We start from the raw sequence: 14173 nt of genomic DNA on the forward strand, positions 1-14173 counted from the left end.
CATTGAGATATAAGTTCTAAGATCTCAGTATAGTTACAACGGCTGCCCAACCCTTCAGACCGAAACGCATTACTGCTTCACGGCAGAAATAGGCAGGGCGGTGGTACCTACCCGCGCGGACTCACAAGAGGTCCTACCACCAGTAACAACTAGTTATGTTTAGTCTTATTATTTTTGCATTTGACGTTAATTGTATAAAATCTAAGGCAAGGTTTGTATATCAAGATTCTCTTACAGTTTATGCCGGTCGTGATCGGGCAAAACTCTGACGATCAAATAGCATTTTACTTTATGGATCCGAATGTTTTTGCCAAGTCGTTGACAGGCAAACCCAAACTCAAGTTAGTATGATCTAATTAAATTATAATTCACGATACGGCTTAAAATCATATTAATTATTTGATTCATTAATAATTATCCCCGTTGAGAATACTTAACAATTTTCCTGATCATATTAACGGGTAGGCATACAAATGGAACGAAAATTAAAGAAAATGCCATTGTAATAATAGCGTTTTGTAATATTTTGGAGCGTTTCTCTACTTATCTTTGCTTAGATTAGGTGCATTGTATTTGTCTTTCGCTCTCGAGTATATGCCGCCTGTCGAAAATCTGTCAAAGATTAATAATTTGGCAAATTTTTTTAAAGCCAAAGAAAATATATTTATTGGCATAGAGTTTTATTCGTGCATGTCTTTTTGTTGCATTGTGGTAAGTGAGAGTGAACTGTATTTATTAGTTTTGATATATTTATTAGTCCTTATGTGACAAATTAAAGATATATGAATATATTAAATATGAAATCGATGCGTCGCCCTTAACGACTGGAATTAAAAAGGGGAAGTGTCATGGCGGACGTCGCTCGTTGACAATTTTGACGTTCCGAATTTAAACACTTTTATAACGGAGAGAATAAAATTTTACATTAATTGTTCGGGGTATTACCTGAACATTTTAGATTTTATCTTAAAGATGGGTACGTTAAAATACGGTACTGTTGAAGTATGTACAAAAAAATTAAGACTTTTATTGATTACAATGTTAGTAGGATATTCTTCAGGTTTGTTCTGCTTTCAATCACAGTAAGATAAACGAAAAGCAGCAGAGACAAGAGAGAGGGAAAGACAAATATGCAAATTAAATTCATATTATATTTACGGTACGTCTGGTGTAGTGGTAAGTGACATGGTCACTACACAAGGGAGTCGCTGGTTCGAATCCCGCCAAGGGAAGATATTTGTATGATAAATATAAATGTCTTTTCCAGGGTTATGGATGTATATTAAATATATGTATGTGTATAATAAAAATCTTACATTTATATCCGTTATCTGGTACCTGTAACACAAGTTCTTTACGAACTTATCACGGGACCAGTTAACGTGGCATGATTGTTAGTAAATATTTATTATTATTTATTATTTAAATAGGTCGAAAAAATAACTTCTCTAAAACTACATATAAGTGTAGATGACTAAAAAAAATTAAGTATTTTCTACATAAGCGCTAATGTGTGTTGCGGTCAATTATAAAATTTCGGAAACTATTAGTTTGTTTTTCAAACAACGAAATTTATGGTGCATGTTCACGTTACAAATACATTTGTAGTTTGTCAATATGAGGGAACTATTTTTTTTTACCATATATCAACAAAAACATATATAACTCTTACAGCGTACATATGTAATTGTTATTTTAATTAAAAAAGAATGTTACAAACAAAATATATACATTTATTGTAAAATTTGTTTTGTATTTGTAAAATATTCATCTGTGTAAGAAAAACTTTCATAATTTTTCAAAATTTACACATATATTTTAGCGTGAGGCAGCGGCCTGGCTCTGCCCCTGGCATTGCTGAAGTCCATGGGTGACGGTAACCACTCATCATCAGGTGGGCCGTATGCTCGTCCGTGTACTAGGGCAATAAAAAAATAAATAAAAATTTGGTATGTGGTTGCTACAAGAAATATTCTTTGTTCAGTTTATTGGATGCAGATCATATTCTAGTCCTGAATTTTATCGAATTCCACGGGCTCCGGCGTGCTCGAATGTTCAACGGAGCGAGATTCACTTCAAAAATATAAAACTCGCAAACGTAGTTTTTGAAAAATATTTTATACCGGAATTTTCTTTGGTCTCGGTCCAAAAATAGCTGAAAAATGTATTTTCTTCAACAGGCAAATGCATTTACATCACGTATTGTATGTCTATTTGAAAAAAAAAACAACGGTTACAGTCGCCCATGGACATCAGTAATGCCGTAACGTAATCGGATTATCTGCCAGGGGCTTATTTAATAAGTTTAAGTCTAGAACTAACTATGTATACATGGTTAAACAAATTAAAAATATGCACTCATCTAAAGCAAATCACTCATCTATAAATTTAGATCACAAATGGACCTTTTGAAGATCATGAACCTATAAAAGACAAATCTCTCAAAGGAAATGAATCCGAGGATGCGGCGTCCTTAGGTGATTAGGCGACCTAGTTCGGTTTCTCATTACGTCACGTGCTCTAGGCGATTTCCGATCCATTGCCGCACTGAGCCATAGACTTTCTTCATTTCCTCTCCAGGGTGGTGTATATTGGTAACACAGGCCCAAACAAAAACGTGTCGATTGCTGTGGAAACTGAAAAACGTTTAAGCGATGTATATTATGTATCAGATGCGCCAGTCGATCAAATTGGCGAGTCAGCCTACATGTGTCTGCAGCCTGGCAAGTGAGTATACCAACTTGATAAAAATTAAGCATATATAACCGGCAAACTTAGTGCAGGACGCCCTCCTGCTAGATGAAGCGATGACCTGCGCAAGGCAGCTGGCAATAGCTGGATGCGTAGAACCGAAGATCGGGTTCAGTGGCGAGCTTTTGGGTGAGGCCTACGTCCAGCAGTGGACTGCCGCAGGCTGATGATGATGATGATATAAATCGCTTCTGTTAAAACTAGATGTTTTTTTTTAGACCAAAAATATTAATAATAAATATACTTCATGCCTTTTTTAGTGTAGTTTTTAGAAAACCCGCCCCACCAAATTAGCACAGATGCCTGAACGTAAACAACGCTGACAAACTTTAGTCATTTGGATTTGGTTTTGAATAGTGACATCATTCTCTTTCGTAAATATCATTATAAAATGCTGTGGTTGCATCGATATCTCCGAAAAGACTCGTTATTCGAGTGCTCTGAAGCGAACGTTAAATCCATCAATCAAAAGCTCAAAACATTTACGGCGTAAACACGTAACGTAAAATAAAATATTTAGAGACTGTAGCTAAAATAATTATAATAAAACAACGTCGAAAAACGACTTTAAGAGTGAAATACATTAATTATACTTAACAATGGGTTCCCCTCGGGAGTACAACGAAAAAGTGCTTAAAGTCGATACAGAAATGATGGTGAAATCGGAAATAAAAAAAACATGGAGTTATCCATAAGACCTGTTGATTTTTGAAGTCTCACTTCAATAAAATGGTGGTAGGACCTCTTGTGAGTCCGCATGGGTAGGTACCAACACCCTGCCTATTTCTGCCACCAAGCAGTAATGCTTAGAACTCGTGTCTCAAGGTGGGTGGCGGCATTTACGTTGTAGAGGTCTATGGGTTACGGTAACCAATTCACACCAGGTGGGCTGTGAGCTCGTCCACCCATCGTAGCAATAAAAAAAGTTTTACGTCGTATTTACTTCAATTATTCACTTTTTTGCGTAAATTTAAAATCGCTACTATGGTATGGATCTGAAATAAGGCAGCAGCGTTCTCTGAGGATTATAGAAGCGCACTGAGATAACCAAAGGGCATTTAGTGATAGAAGGGAGTATTGTGAGCTCGAGCGGATAGGTACATAGGTATCACTGTCCCATTCGCCCATTCGCACTGCTAAACACACGGAATAGATAAATAAGGTTAAACAGTTATGCAGTAGTGCGGCGGTGATTATATATCACAATACAATCCATTTTTTATTCATAATATCAAATTTTATCAATAGTAAATAATAATAATAATAGTAAATACTAATGTATAAATCTACAGTGATTTTTACGGATGTTCCGTTATAACTACTGAACCATGCATCCGATTGACTTGAAACTTTGTATCCATGTAGAGAATACATGTACTTAATGGATATGCTAATATTTATATGAGTGTTGGACTCCCTAATAATAATGACAATAAATAATCATGTTAATTTTAATTGCCCAGCGAAGCGGGCGAGTACGGCTAGTAATAAATAAAAAAACAGTTGATTAAAGAACAGTTTTCTTAAAATAATTTTCTTTTGTGTCTTTATCGTCGAAAGCTCTCAAGAACATGTGGTAGGTGAATATTAGCCTATTAGCCGTTAATACTATTCCAATAAAATAAAACAGCAAAGTTGCAGTTGAGTTTAGTACAAACATACATACTATATTTCACATATCTACATATTTATTTTAAAAAAAAAGATGTGTGGTGTCGTGGGACACAGGATAGGAACGAAGTTCCTTATTATAAAAATATAAATTTTAAGTTCTATTCGAGATATAAAGAAAATAATTCTTCGGGTATACATTTTTATTATGATTTTTTTATTGATGTAATTTAAAAAAAATGTTTTACAAAGCTATCAACTTTATTTTATTCGCAATGATTTATAAAAAATAAATAATAATAATATACAAAGAAACAGCTATTTATATGAATAATAATAATAACCGTCATCACGTAGGCTATACATTAGACACTGTATAGCCATCATACTAAGACTATACATAAATAATGAAAATCTTACGTTACGGACGTTTTTTCCCGGTTAGAGTACCCCTCCGCATGTACCATAAAGAACTTCGTTCCAAAAAAAATCTGCTTAAGTCTGGTAATTATTTGGTTAGATTTAAATGGCGTGCCTCGAGCGCTGGAGACGAAGTGTCCGGCTCTGGTGAGGGCTACCTCCGCGCCGGGGGAGTGTACGTGCTATGTCTGCGGGAGAGGCTCGGTCGTCTCGACGCGGCTGTGCTTCACGCACCGAACCCCCCCAACGAACTCCATCTTGCTTGGATCGTGCCACAATATCTACTCGTATCCGTAGCCGAAATTATGTTCGCCGTGTCTGGACTGGAATTCTCCTTCACTCAGGTACAATGTTAAATCAATCGTGCCAGCGTACATGTCGTCTTCTCGCATTAAAAACTGTATAATCTCAAAACTTACTAATTTTACAGGACAGTGTTTTAAAGGTTTACCATGTCATGTTTTTAATATTGGTCATCTTTGCAACATTTATTTTTTATTTTTTACCTGTTACATTATGTATCTGTCTTTTAAAGTAAGATAAAATTATGTATTAATTTTGTTAATAGTAGTCAAAACATAGGTAAACTAAAAAAAAAAAAAACTTAAGCTATGACCGTATTTATGAGAAAAATACTGGTGATACCAAATGATACCGCATATTAACTCAATTTCGAATATTTTTGGAAATTGTACACTTTTAATGCGAAAAGACGATGTCTGTTGTAACTTTATTTAAGTGTTTTAGGAAAACAACGTTCGAACTAACTCAAAAGACTTATTCATTTAGCAATAGCTGAAAGGCTTTGGAACAGCTCGCTTTGTTTGTGGTGAATAAAGAAAATGCATTCCGTATTTAAAAGGAAATTTAAATTGTACATCCTATTTAATAGAATCTCTCCGGTCTAGTGCACATTGCTGATGTTCATTTATTCATAGAATTGGAGGAATCGTATAAGTTTTTGTTTGCCTTTGTGAAGTTTAATGAAGCTCAGACCGTCCGTGGTCGCTTGTTCTGTAATTAATGTATTTCACATTTTTATCATTATATTATTATACTAGCTGACCCTGCTGACTTCGTAGTGCCTCTATCGATAAATAAAAGACCTAAGCTTTTGTATAAAATAAACTTAAAACAAACAAAAGGAATCCGTCCGACGGGCGACACGTCAAAGGAAAAACAAAATTGTTATTTTTATTTAATTCCGAGTATTTTCATATTTATCTACCTTTTAAACCTTCTCAGGACTTCGACAAATAATTCAAGACGAAAATTAGCCGAATCGGTCCAGCCGTCCTCGAGTTTTAGCGAGACTAACGAACAGCAATCCATATTTATATATATTATAGATTATTTCTATTTTACAAAGGCACCGAAGAGCATGAAAACAATAACAATTGCCGCGTGGTACGTCTCGGTCGCTTTTGGAAACTTGATCGTAATCCTCGTGGCTCAGACCAAGATTTTCGAGTCCAGGGTAAGCCTTCTTCCCCTTTATATCTAATGAGATACGATGGAAGGAAGAAAATTGAGATTTTCGTCATTAGTATTCACATTGTGCGACTAGGAAATGCAACTACTTTTGAATATAAATCGGTTTCGAAATTGATGTTCGTAAAAACGATGTTCGTGTCTATATCGTTAATATGAATACTATAATAACTCATTCAATTCACAGATACCTACATAATTTATTGCATTTGTGGCGTGTTCTGAGTAGCCAGTTATTTTAAGCTCGTAGAGAATTATCCGATCATTCGAATGCATTTTTATTTAGCGGTAGTAATAGGCAGAACGATGGGACCGACTCATGCACACTCATAAAATGTTTGTGTAAAGTATATAGGTACTAGCTAAAGTTTTTATTATTTTATTCTCACTGGTATTTAAAACCTTTTTAACCGACTTCAAAAAAGGAGGAGGTTCTCAGTTCGACTGTATGTTTTTTAATACACTTTGATTAGCTTCAGACGTATGTATGTTTGTAACGGAATCTTTGAACATGATTTTGATCCCCTTAAAACGTCGGATTAACTCGAAATTTGGTATACTTATTAAGGACCGATGACAATTCAATATACAATAAAAAAATTGAAAAAAAATTATAAAACAAGTAAAAAAATTACATGTGTGCAATTCACACGTGGTAGAAGTGAAACCTTCCAAAATTAAAATACAATTATCCTAAACGTCTTAAGTATATGTAAAATTTTGTCATTAGTAAATAATTGTAAGGTAGCGCCCTCTGCGAATTGATATTTTAATTTCACGTATAATCCTAAATTAAAATTCACTACAAGAGCTTTCATACACACGTTAGTATTAAAAAATCTCACAGATGGCGCTGTATTAAATAGTATGTATATTTCTGTCTCATTCTTTGCTGGCTTCATCCTACACATTTTTGTATTTGTGTCTCTTACCTGTCGTTTTTTCCGTTGCATCCGGTTTGAAATCACAACGATTCTAAAGAAGTTTTCACTTCAAAAATTTTAAATTCAACAATAAAATGAAAATAAATAATAGTTTAAAAAAACTAACAAAATACGCTTTTATAGAACATTGTATACTTCTATACTCAAAGCTTAGGTACTCTGTTGCGACAAAATACTGTGAATATAGTGGATGCGAGTGGACAGTGAAAATTGTTCGGCAGTCGAAGTCGTTTTGTGTGCAAACACGAGTAGGGCCTTCGTACAATTTAGTGGAGGAAATGTGTTTGCGGGAAGATCGAATTGGTTCACTCTTCTCCAGCCCGGGAGTTTATCTAACTAGCCGCTAGTGGTTACCGCCTAATGATCTGCGATAAAATTTAAACCATCGCCAAATACTACATAGTTGAGTTTTAGGCTCCGAAGTTAAATTGTGACGGGTGACTTGCTCATGAATTATTAACTGGAAATTATTATGTGTTGAATGGTCAAGTTTGTTACAATTTTAATTTACGTATATAGGTTTTTTCATATGTACTTAACGTAGGCACAAAGATAATTAAACAACACAAGGTGTATTGCGAAAACAAAAAAAAATTCTCATTTGTCGTGAGTTTTCGGTTGAGGTGTCGTATAATTACTTTTTGATCAAACTATAATTTGCTGAAACGCTCATCCAAAAGTCAGACTTAATACAATTAAGAAATAAAGGCTATTATTCTTCCGTCATGGATTTTTCGATACTATTGGTGTATAGGCGACGGAGTTCTTCGTTTACGCTGCGGTGCTAGCTGTGGCCATGCTTACGTTTTTGAAGATGTCACGTGGTTTTCAATCGCGGGGCGATAATGAAGACGGATCTTCGACTGAGAGCCGCCCCCTCCTAAGGCACCGATCAAGGGTTAGTTTTTGTTATTATCGAAATGTTAATAAAAAAAATAAACACATTTAAAGAGATTAAAAAATCTAAAATAGGTTGCGTAATTAAAACATGTTATTTTTTTTAGAATTTAAGTGATTTATTTTGCTATATCAAAACAGATTTTGACGTTTTGATCCTATCTGCACTTAGCATCGCCGTATAAATCAGATACTAGAATTACCATTCTAGAATTCGAAAAAATATTATCTCCGTGGTTAGAGAACATAATAAAAAAAATGTTCAATGGAAAATAAACGGGAGCGTAATGTTTGGAAATTCGAAAATATATAATACAATTTTAAAATGTAGTTTTGTGCAAAGAATTCAACCGCGTTAGATGAAAATTTAAATATTTGAAAAAGGAGCATATCTTACGTTATTAGACTTTAGTAGGAGTTGGGAAAAAATGATTTAACTGTTCAATTTCTCGCTTCTTTTATTGTAGCGATATTTATCGATAGATTTTTCAGTTCAATCATAATTTTTTAATAAGATAAAGGTACAAAATCATTATAGGTTGTAAATTATTCAAATTTCTTGAATAAATATATATACATACAAAAATCGATTATCTGAAATCTGGCACCCCTGAATGTCATTTTTGTAAACATCTTCAACGGGCAGAAAAAAATTATTCATTAATGTTTTACTATAAAATTAAAACTGCTTTTCCGATCTCTATTTTCGGCGATCCGAATAGTTTAGATCATGGCTGACTAAGGTGTTTTTCGCTGACATTAGATTTCTTTTCTAACTTTCGTGAGAAAATATTTAATATCTTTATTGACATTTATTGTACACCGAAAGAAGAAACAGTTATTGAAGTCTGGCATTTTGAATGGGTTTTTCATTTTCAGGGAAAGATGAGCCCGGGCGTTAGACGGTTTTGTGATCAAAGTCACAAAGTCTTTAATTTATAATTGATATCACAATGTGCTTCGTAGTTATACAGGGAAGGTTTTTAAAATACTCAAATAGCAGATTCGATTACTCGGCATTAAAATGGGATTATGTTAAAACGTTCTATTGTACCAACAAAATCTGATCCCGAACTTAATCTAGACAACAGAAGCGACGCAAATTATAAAATTAAATTTGTTTACGCGCACTTACCTATTTTAATAATAACAAATGGAACATGAGAATATAATAAGGCCCTTTAACCTTTAGTCGAATTAACCTGAGAAATGTTTCGGCTCATCAGAACATTACCTACTTCAAATTAATGTCAAAAGGTATTTCGTGAAATATGATGACCTTTAACAATTGCAGGTAAAATTTACTTGAAAACAAAATTGGTACATATAATAAGTAGCAGTGGTAAAATATAATCAAAATACAATGAAATCTGTGATCTAGGGACGTAAGACGTAAGGAAAACATTCATTAATCAGTAACAGAGCTTCTGAGATTATAATGATTGATAAAATTGACGATTGAAATTGTTCAAAGGCATCGATTGTGGCGATTAATATTACGGCATTTTTGGCCTATCTCAATAATAAGTAAAATTTAAGCATTCACAATTTGTCACCTTTACTGGTGGACGTCTTGTGAGTCCGCACGGGTAGGTACCACCGCCCCGCCTATTTCTGCCGTGAAGCAGTAACGCGTTTCGGTTTGAAGGGCGGGGCAGCCGTTGTTAAATCTGAGAACTTACAGCTCATTTCTCAAGGTGGGTAGCGGCATTTACGTTGTAGATGTCTATGGGCTCCGGTAACCACTTCACACCAGGTAGGCTGTGAGCTCGTCCACCCATTTAAGCAATAAATAAAAAACCTGTAGCATATTTTTAGCAATTAAATTTAAACTAAAATGTGAATACGTATGTAATAATTGAAAACAATTCTATTGTCATCAATGTAGGATAAACTGACTGTAGTATTATTATGTATTATGGCATAGCTATTTAAAATCAATATCTGGTGTATTAAAAGTTAGTACTATGTCTCAAGTTAAGTTCTAGTTCCAACATTCGATTCCAGATGGAAAGCTTATCGGCCTAACTATATCGCAAAAAAATGTATATTGTGCATAAAAGTTTTAACTAAGTCATGGGCACAATCTTGTCTGTAATGAGTCATTACGGATACTCCCGATCCATTAACGGTGCTTCTAGGCACCACAAGCAACGGTCACCGTCCTCGTCGAACCCGTTGCTTGCGACGAAGGGCTCGACGAGCGAATTAACCCATAGACAGCCCATTGAATTTTTCGCCGGATCTTCTCAGTGGGTCGCGTTTCCGATCCGGTGGTAGATTCTGCAAAGCACTGCTCAGGGTCCGTGTTAGCAACTCTCCCGGTTTGAACCCCGTGAGCTCATCTACACGTTAGGGTGAAGCTGAAATAGCCTTTCAAGGCTATCTTCATAGGTAGGAAAAAAAAACTGTAATGTAAACTTAATATCATTCTAAAATTCCTCATTACGTTTAATTGTAATTCTACTTTGTATTAAGTAATCTTAGAGCAGATAACAGATGACGGCTCACTTTATATAAAATATATTTTATTCCTTATATTCAATAGCGTGGTATAAAATCGAACTGGTGACTAACATAGCAGGTGGGAGATTAAACAATGGCGGGTATTTAAATTTAAAACATTAGATTCATTGAATACATCTAAAATCGTTGTTTTTTTATATTTTCAATATATTAAGCTCAGTATATTCGCCTCTGATAAGGTGTGTAGCCCTACACACCTTCTGCATCAATTGGGAGAAGCCATGCCCATGGCTAATATAGCCATGGGCATTAGCGAATGGCCACTATATTAGCGAATGCCATAACAATGCCGATCTATAATGCAGCCTCAATTAAGGTCATTCGGTTTGCTAGGGCTAATGTTAGCAAATTGTTTCTCAGGTTGAGCCTGTGAGCTCACCTACCCGTCTTGGCGTAGCTGAAATAGCCCCTTAGGTTACCAGCGAATAAGTAGGGAGGAAAAAAACACTTGCAAGGGCGAGGGCGAGGTATGATACCAAACGCGATACCACAAAATCATATCACATTCGAAAATTACACCTTTTTTTTTTAATCAACTGTCGTGCAATCTCCTTGTAATGCAGAGGACGGTTACCAGCTAGCTGTCTTCGTATTATAATTATTCTTGATAATTCAATTATTTATACTTTGTTTACTAATGAACTTTTTTTAATTTATTTTAGGTTTTTTTTTATTGCTTAGGTGGTTGGACGAGCTCACAGCCCACCCTTTTTTTTTTTTTTTCCACAGGAGAAAATCGCCGGATCCCCACCCGCGCGGCAGGTGGGGTATGTGGGAGTTGAACCTCACTAAAAACTCCTGCCGCTCACAACCGGCGCCCTACCTCGGACCGGGCCGGAGCCCAGTCGGGGCTATTGAAACGGCGGGACAGGGTTGACGCAGAGCACATTACATCCATCCCACCGTCCCACGGACGCCGGACCGGTGGCCGCCAGCGACACGACCACCGGTTCCCTCGTTCAGCGGGCCGAGAGCCCGTTTTGATGGCGCCGCGTTACACCTTCCCCCAGAGCGGTCGGGGGAACGCGGTCTACCATCACCCGGCTTCCTATTGCGGGTGAGCGTGCAAAGCACGCCACCCCACGTCTGGGTCTCTCCCCGCACACAACGGGTGGGACCCCTAGCTCTTAGGGGGCCAGGTCACGGATACGACCCCGGTCCCGACCCCCTGCTCGGCGGCGGCGGGTTTCTGCGTAGTGAGGAGAGCTTTCCCTCACTCGCCCCGCCGCCTCCTTCTGCGAGATGGTGCACTCGCAGAAGTCGAGCATAGCCTTCCATGACTCATCGCCGCCAAGCATCGACGCCACGACGCCAGGCAGCGACAAGTCAGGTCCTATCTTTGCGACCAGGACACGGCGCTGCACCTCCCACGCGGGCAGACAGCGAGCGTATGCTCCGCCGTGTCCAGGTCGTGTCCACAATGGTGACACCTCGTCGTCGGCTCAGCCCCTATCCGGCGCAGGTACTTCCCGAAGCATCCGTGCCCGGTCAGCACCTGCACCAGACGAAAGGTGAGACGTCCCTCGCCACGATTCACCCAGTCATCAAAGACCGGGTAAACCGCCTCGACGGTCCGTAGCCCCCACGTGGGGTTGGCCAATCGCCTCGACCACGACTCGAGCACGGACCGCCGAGAATGGGCCTTCCGCGCCCGCAGCTCACTTTCGGGGACACGCGCCACGCCCCGAGCACGAAGCTCGCTGCGCCACCGATAGTCGGCAGCGAGCGACTCCGCCTCCAGCTCCCATGGCGGCGTCCCCGCCAAAACACACGCCCCCTCGAAGGAGACGGTGCGATATCCGCGGATGACCCTGATGGCAACAGTGCGCTGCGGCCGGCGCAGGAACCGAGCCATAGTGGCCCGGTTGCGCGGCTCAGCCCACACAGGTGCACCGTACAGAGCCATCGATCACACCACCCCCGCGTAGAGACGGCGCACAACCTGATCCGGTCCCCCAATATTCGGGAGCAGCCGGCTCAAAGAACCGGCCGTCCCCATCAATCGGGGGACCAGCTCCGCAAAGTGAGCACGAAAAGCCCACCGGCTGTCCAACACGAGGCCGAGGTACTTCAACTGCACCCCGACCCCTATCCGGACGCCTCCAACCACGATGTGGGTGTCAACGGGTGGCGCCCTCCGCGGCCCGTGAAACCACAGAGCCTCGGATTTATTGAGCGCCACGTCGAGACCCAGCCTCCTTATCCTTCCGACGACGAGGGCCACTCCCGCTGTGGCGAGACGGGCAGACTCCCTATAATCATCCCCCCGGGCCACGACCAACGTGTCGTCCGCGTAACAAATAACGCGGAGGCCCGGGAGGAGGGCGCCCTTCAGCACCCAGTCGTACCCGATATTCCACAAGAGGGGGCCGAGAACCGACCCCTGCGGAACACCACGCACGACCGGAAAACGATGAAGGGTCCCACCGTACCCGGTACATACGACCGACCTGGCCCCCAGATAGGACCCAACCAGCCGGCGGAGGTAGAGGGGCACTCCATGCCTCTCCAGTGCCCCCCCTATCACGGTCCAGGGCAGAGTGTTAAATGCGTTGGCGATGTCAAGAGACACCGCCAGCGCCACCCCACCCCGAGAAACGGCCTCGTCCGAGAGGGACCGCACGCGAAGAATTGCATCCATGGTCGAACGGCCCTCCCGGAAGCCGTACTGCTCCGCCGACAGGTCAGGCCCCACCCCGACCAGGTGCCGAACGATGCGGGCAGCCAGAATACGTTCCAGCAATTTTCCCGCCTCGTCCAGCAGTACGATGGGACGATACCCGGCGGCTGTATCCACCGGGCGCCCCTCCTTCCTCAACAACACAAGTCTACCCGTCCGCCAGAGCGACGGAAACCGTCCCGACTCCAAGCAGCCATTATATAGCTCAAGGAGCCGGTCCCCCAGGGCAGCGAGGGCCAAGGCCAATACCCGGCCGTGGACTCGGTCCGGGCCGGGGGCCGTGTCTTTCGCAGTCATCTTGACAACGGCCACCCGGAGCTCTGCCTCGGTAATATGGGGCACCTCAGCAGGAGCTTGGCCGTCGACGGTGTCAGACGGCCCGCCCATAGCGGGAGGGACAAAACCCTCCCGCTCCTGCGGGATCAACGCCGAAACGATGTCCCGCAGCTGCTGAGGCTGGAGGCGCTCAGTCATAGAGGGGGCCCACGGGCGTAACTTGCCGCGTACCAATTTGTATGGGCTCCCCCACGGATCCGCTTCGAGCGCCTCCAAGAGTCTCTCCATGTTCTGCTCCTTGGCCCGCCTGATGGCCAGCCGCAGGGCGTCCTTCGCAGCGCGATATTCGCGGTGCAGCCGAGCTTCCTCCTCCGCGAACGCGACAGGCTCCTCGCGCCGCAGGCGGCGGCGACGGCGGTGTCTAGTGCACTGGCGGCTCGCCCGAATGGAGACCGCACGCAGTCTTGCAATTTCGGGCGACCACCAGGGCAACTGTCGCCGTCCAGAATGCCGAGAGCCGACCCGGGGCATCGAGGCATCACATATGCGGTGCATCGCGCCCCGGAACCATTCGGCC

General features: G+C 40.9%; 1 protein-coding gene across 1 annotated transcript in view; it reads left to right on the forward strand.

Moving 5' to 3' along the window:
- LOC114245291 (solute carrier family 15 member 1-like) overlaps positions 1–14173 on the forward strand; it is a 46179-nt gene that overhangs the window by 28564 nt on the left and 3442 nt on the right. The window contains exons 10-14 of the mRNA XM_089732436.1: positions 238–341; positions 2581–2727; positions 4883–5126; positions 6152–6259; positions 7972–8115. Coding sequence (XP_089588562.1) covers positions 238–341; positions 2581–2727; positions 4883–5126; positions 6152–6259; positions 7972–8115 — 747 coding nt within the window. The remainder of the gene's footprint in view (positions 1–237; positions 342–2580; positions 2728–4882; positions 5127–6151; positions 6260–7971; positions 8116–14173) is intronic.

This window comes from Bombyx mandarina, chromosome 01, assembly GCF_030267445.1.
Source record: "Bombyx mandarina strain Sakado chromosome 01, ASM3026744v2".
Taxonomy (NCBI): Eukaryota; Metazoa; Arthropoda; class Insecta; order Lepidoptera; family Bombycidae; genus Bombyx; species Bombyx mandarina.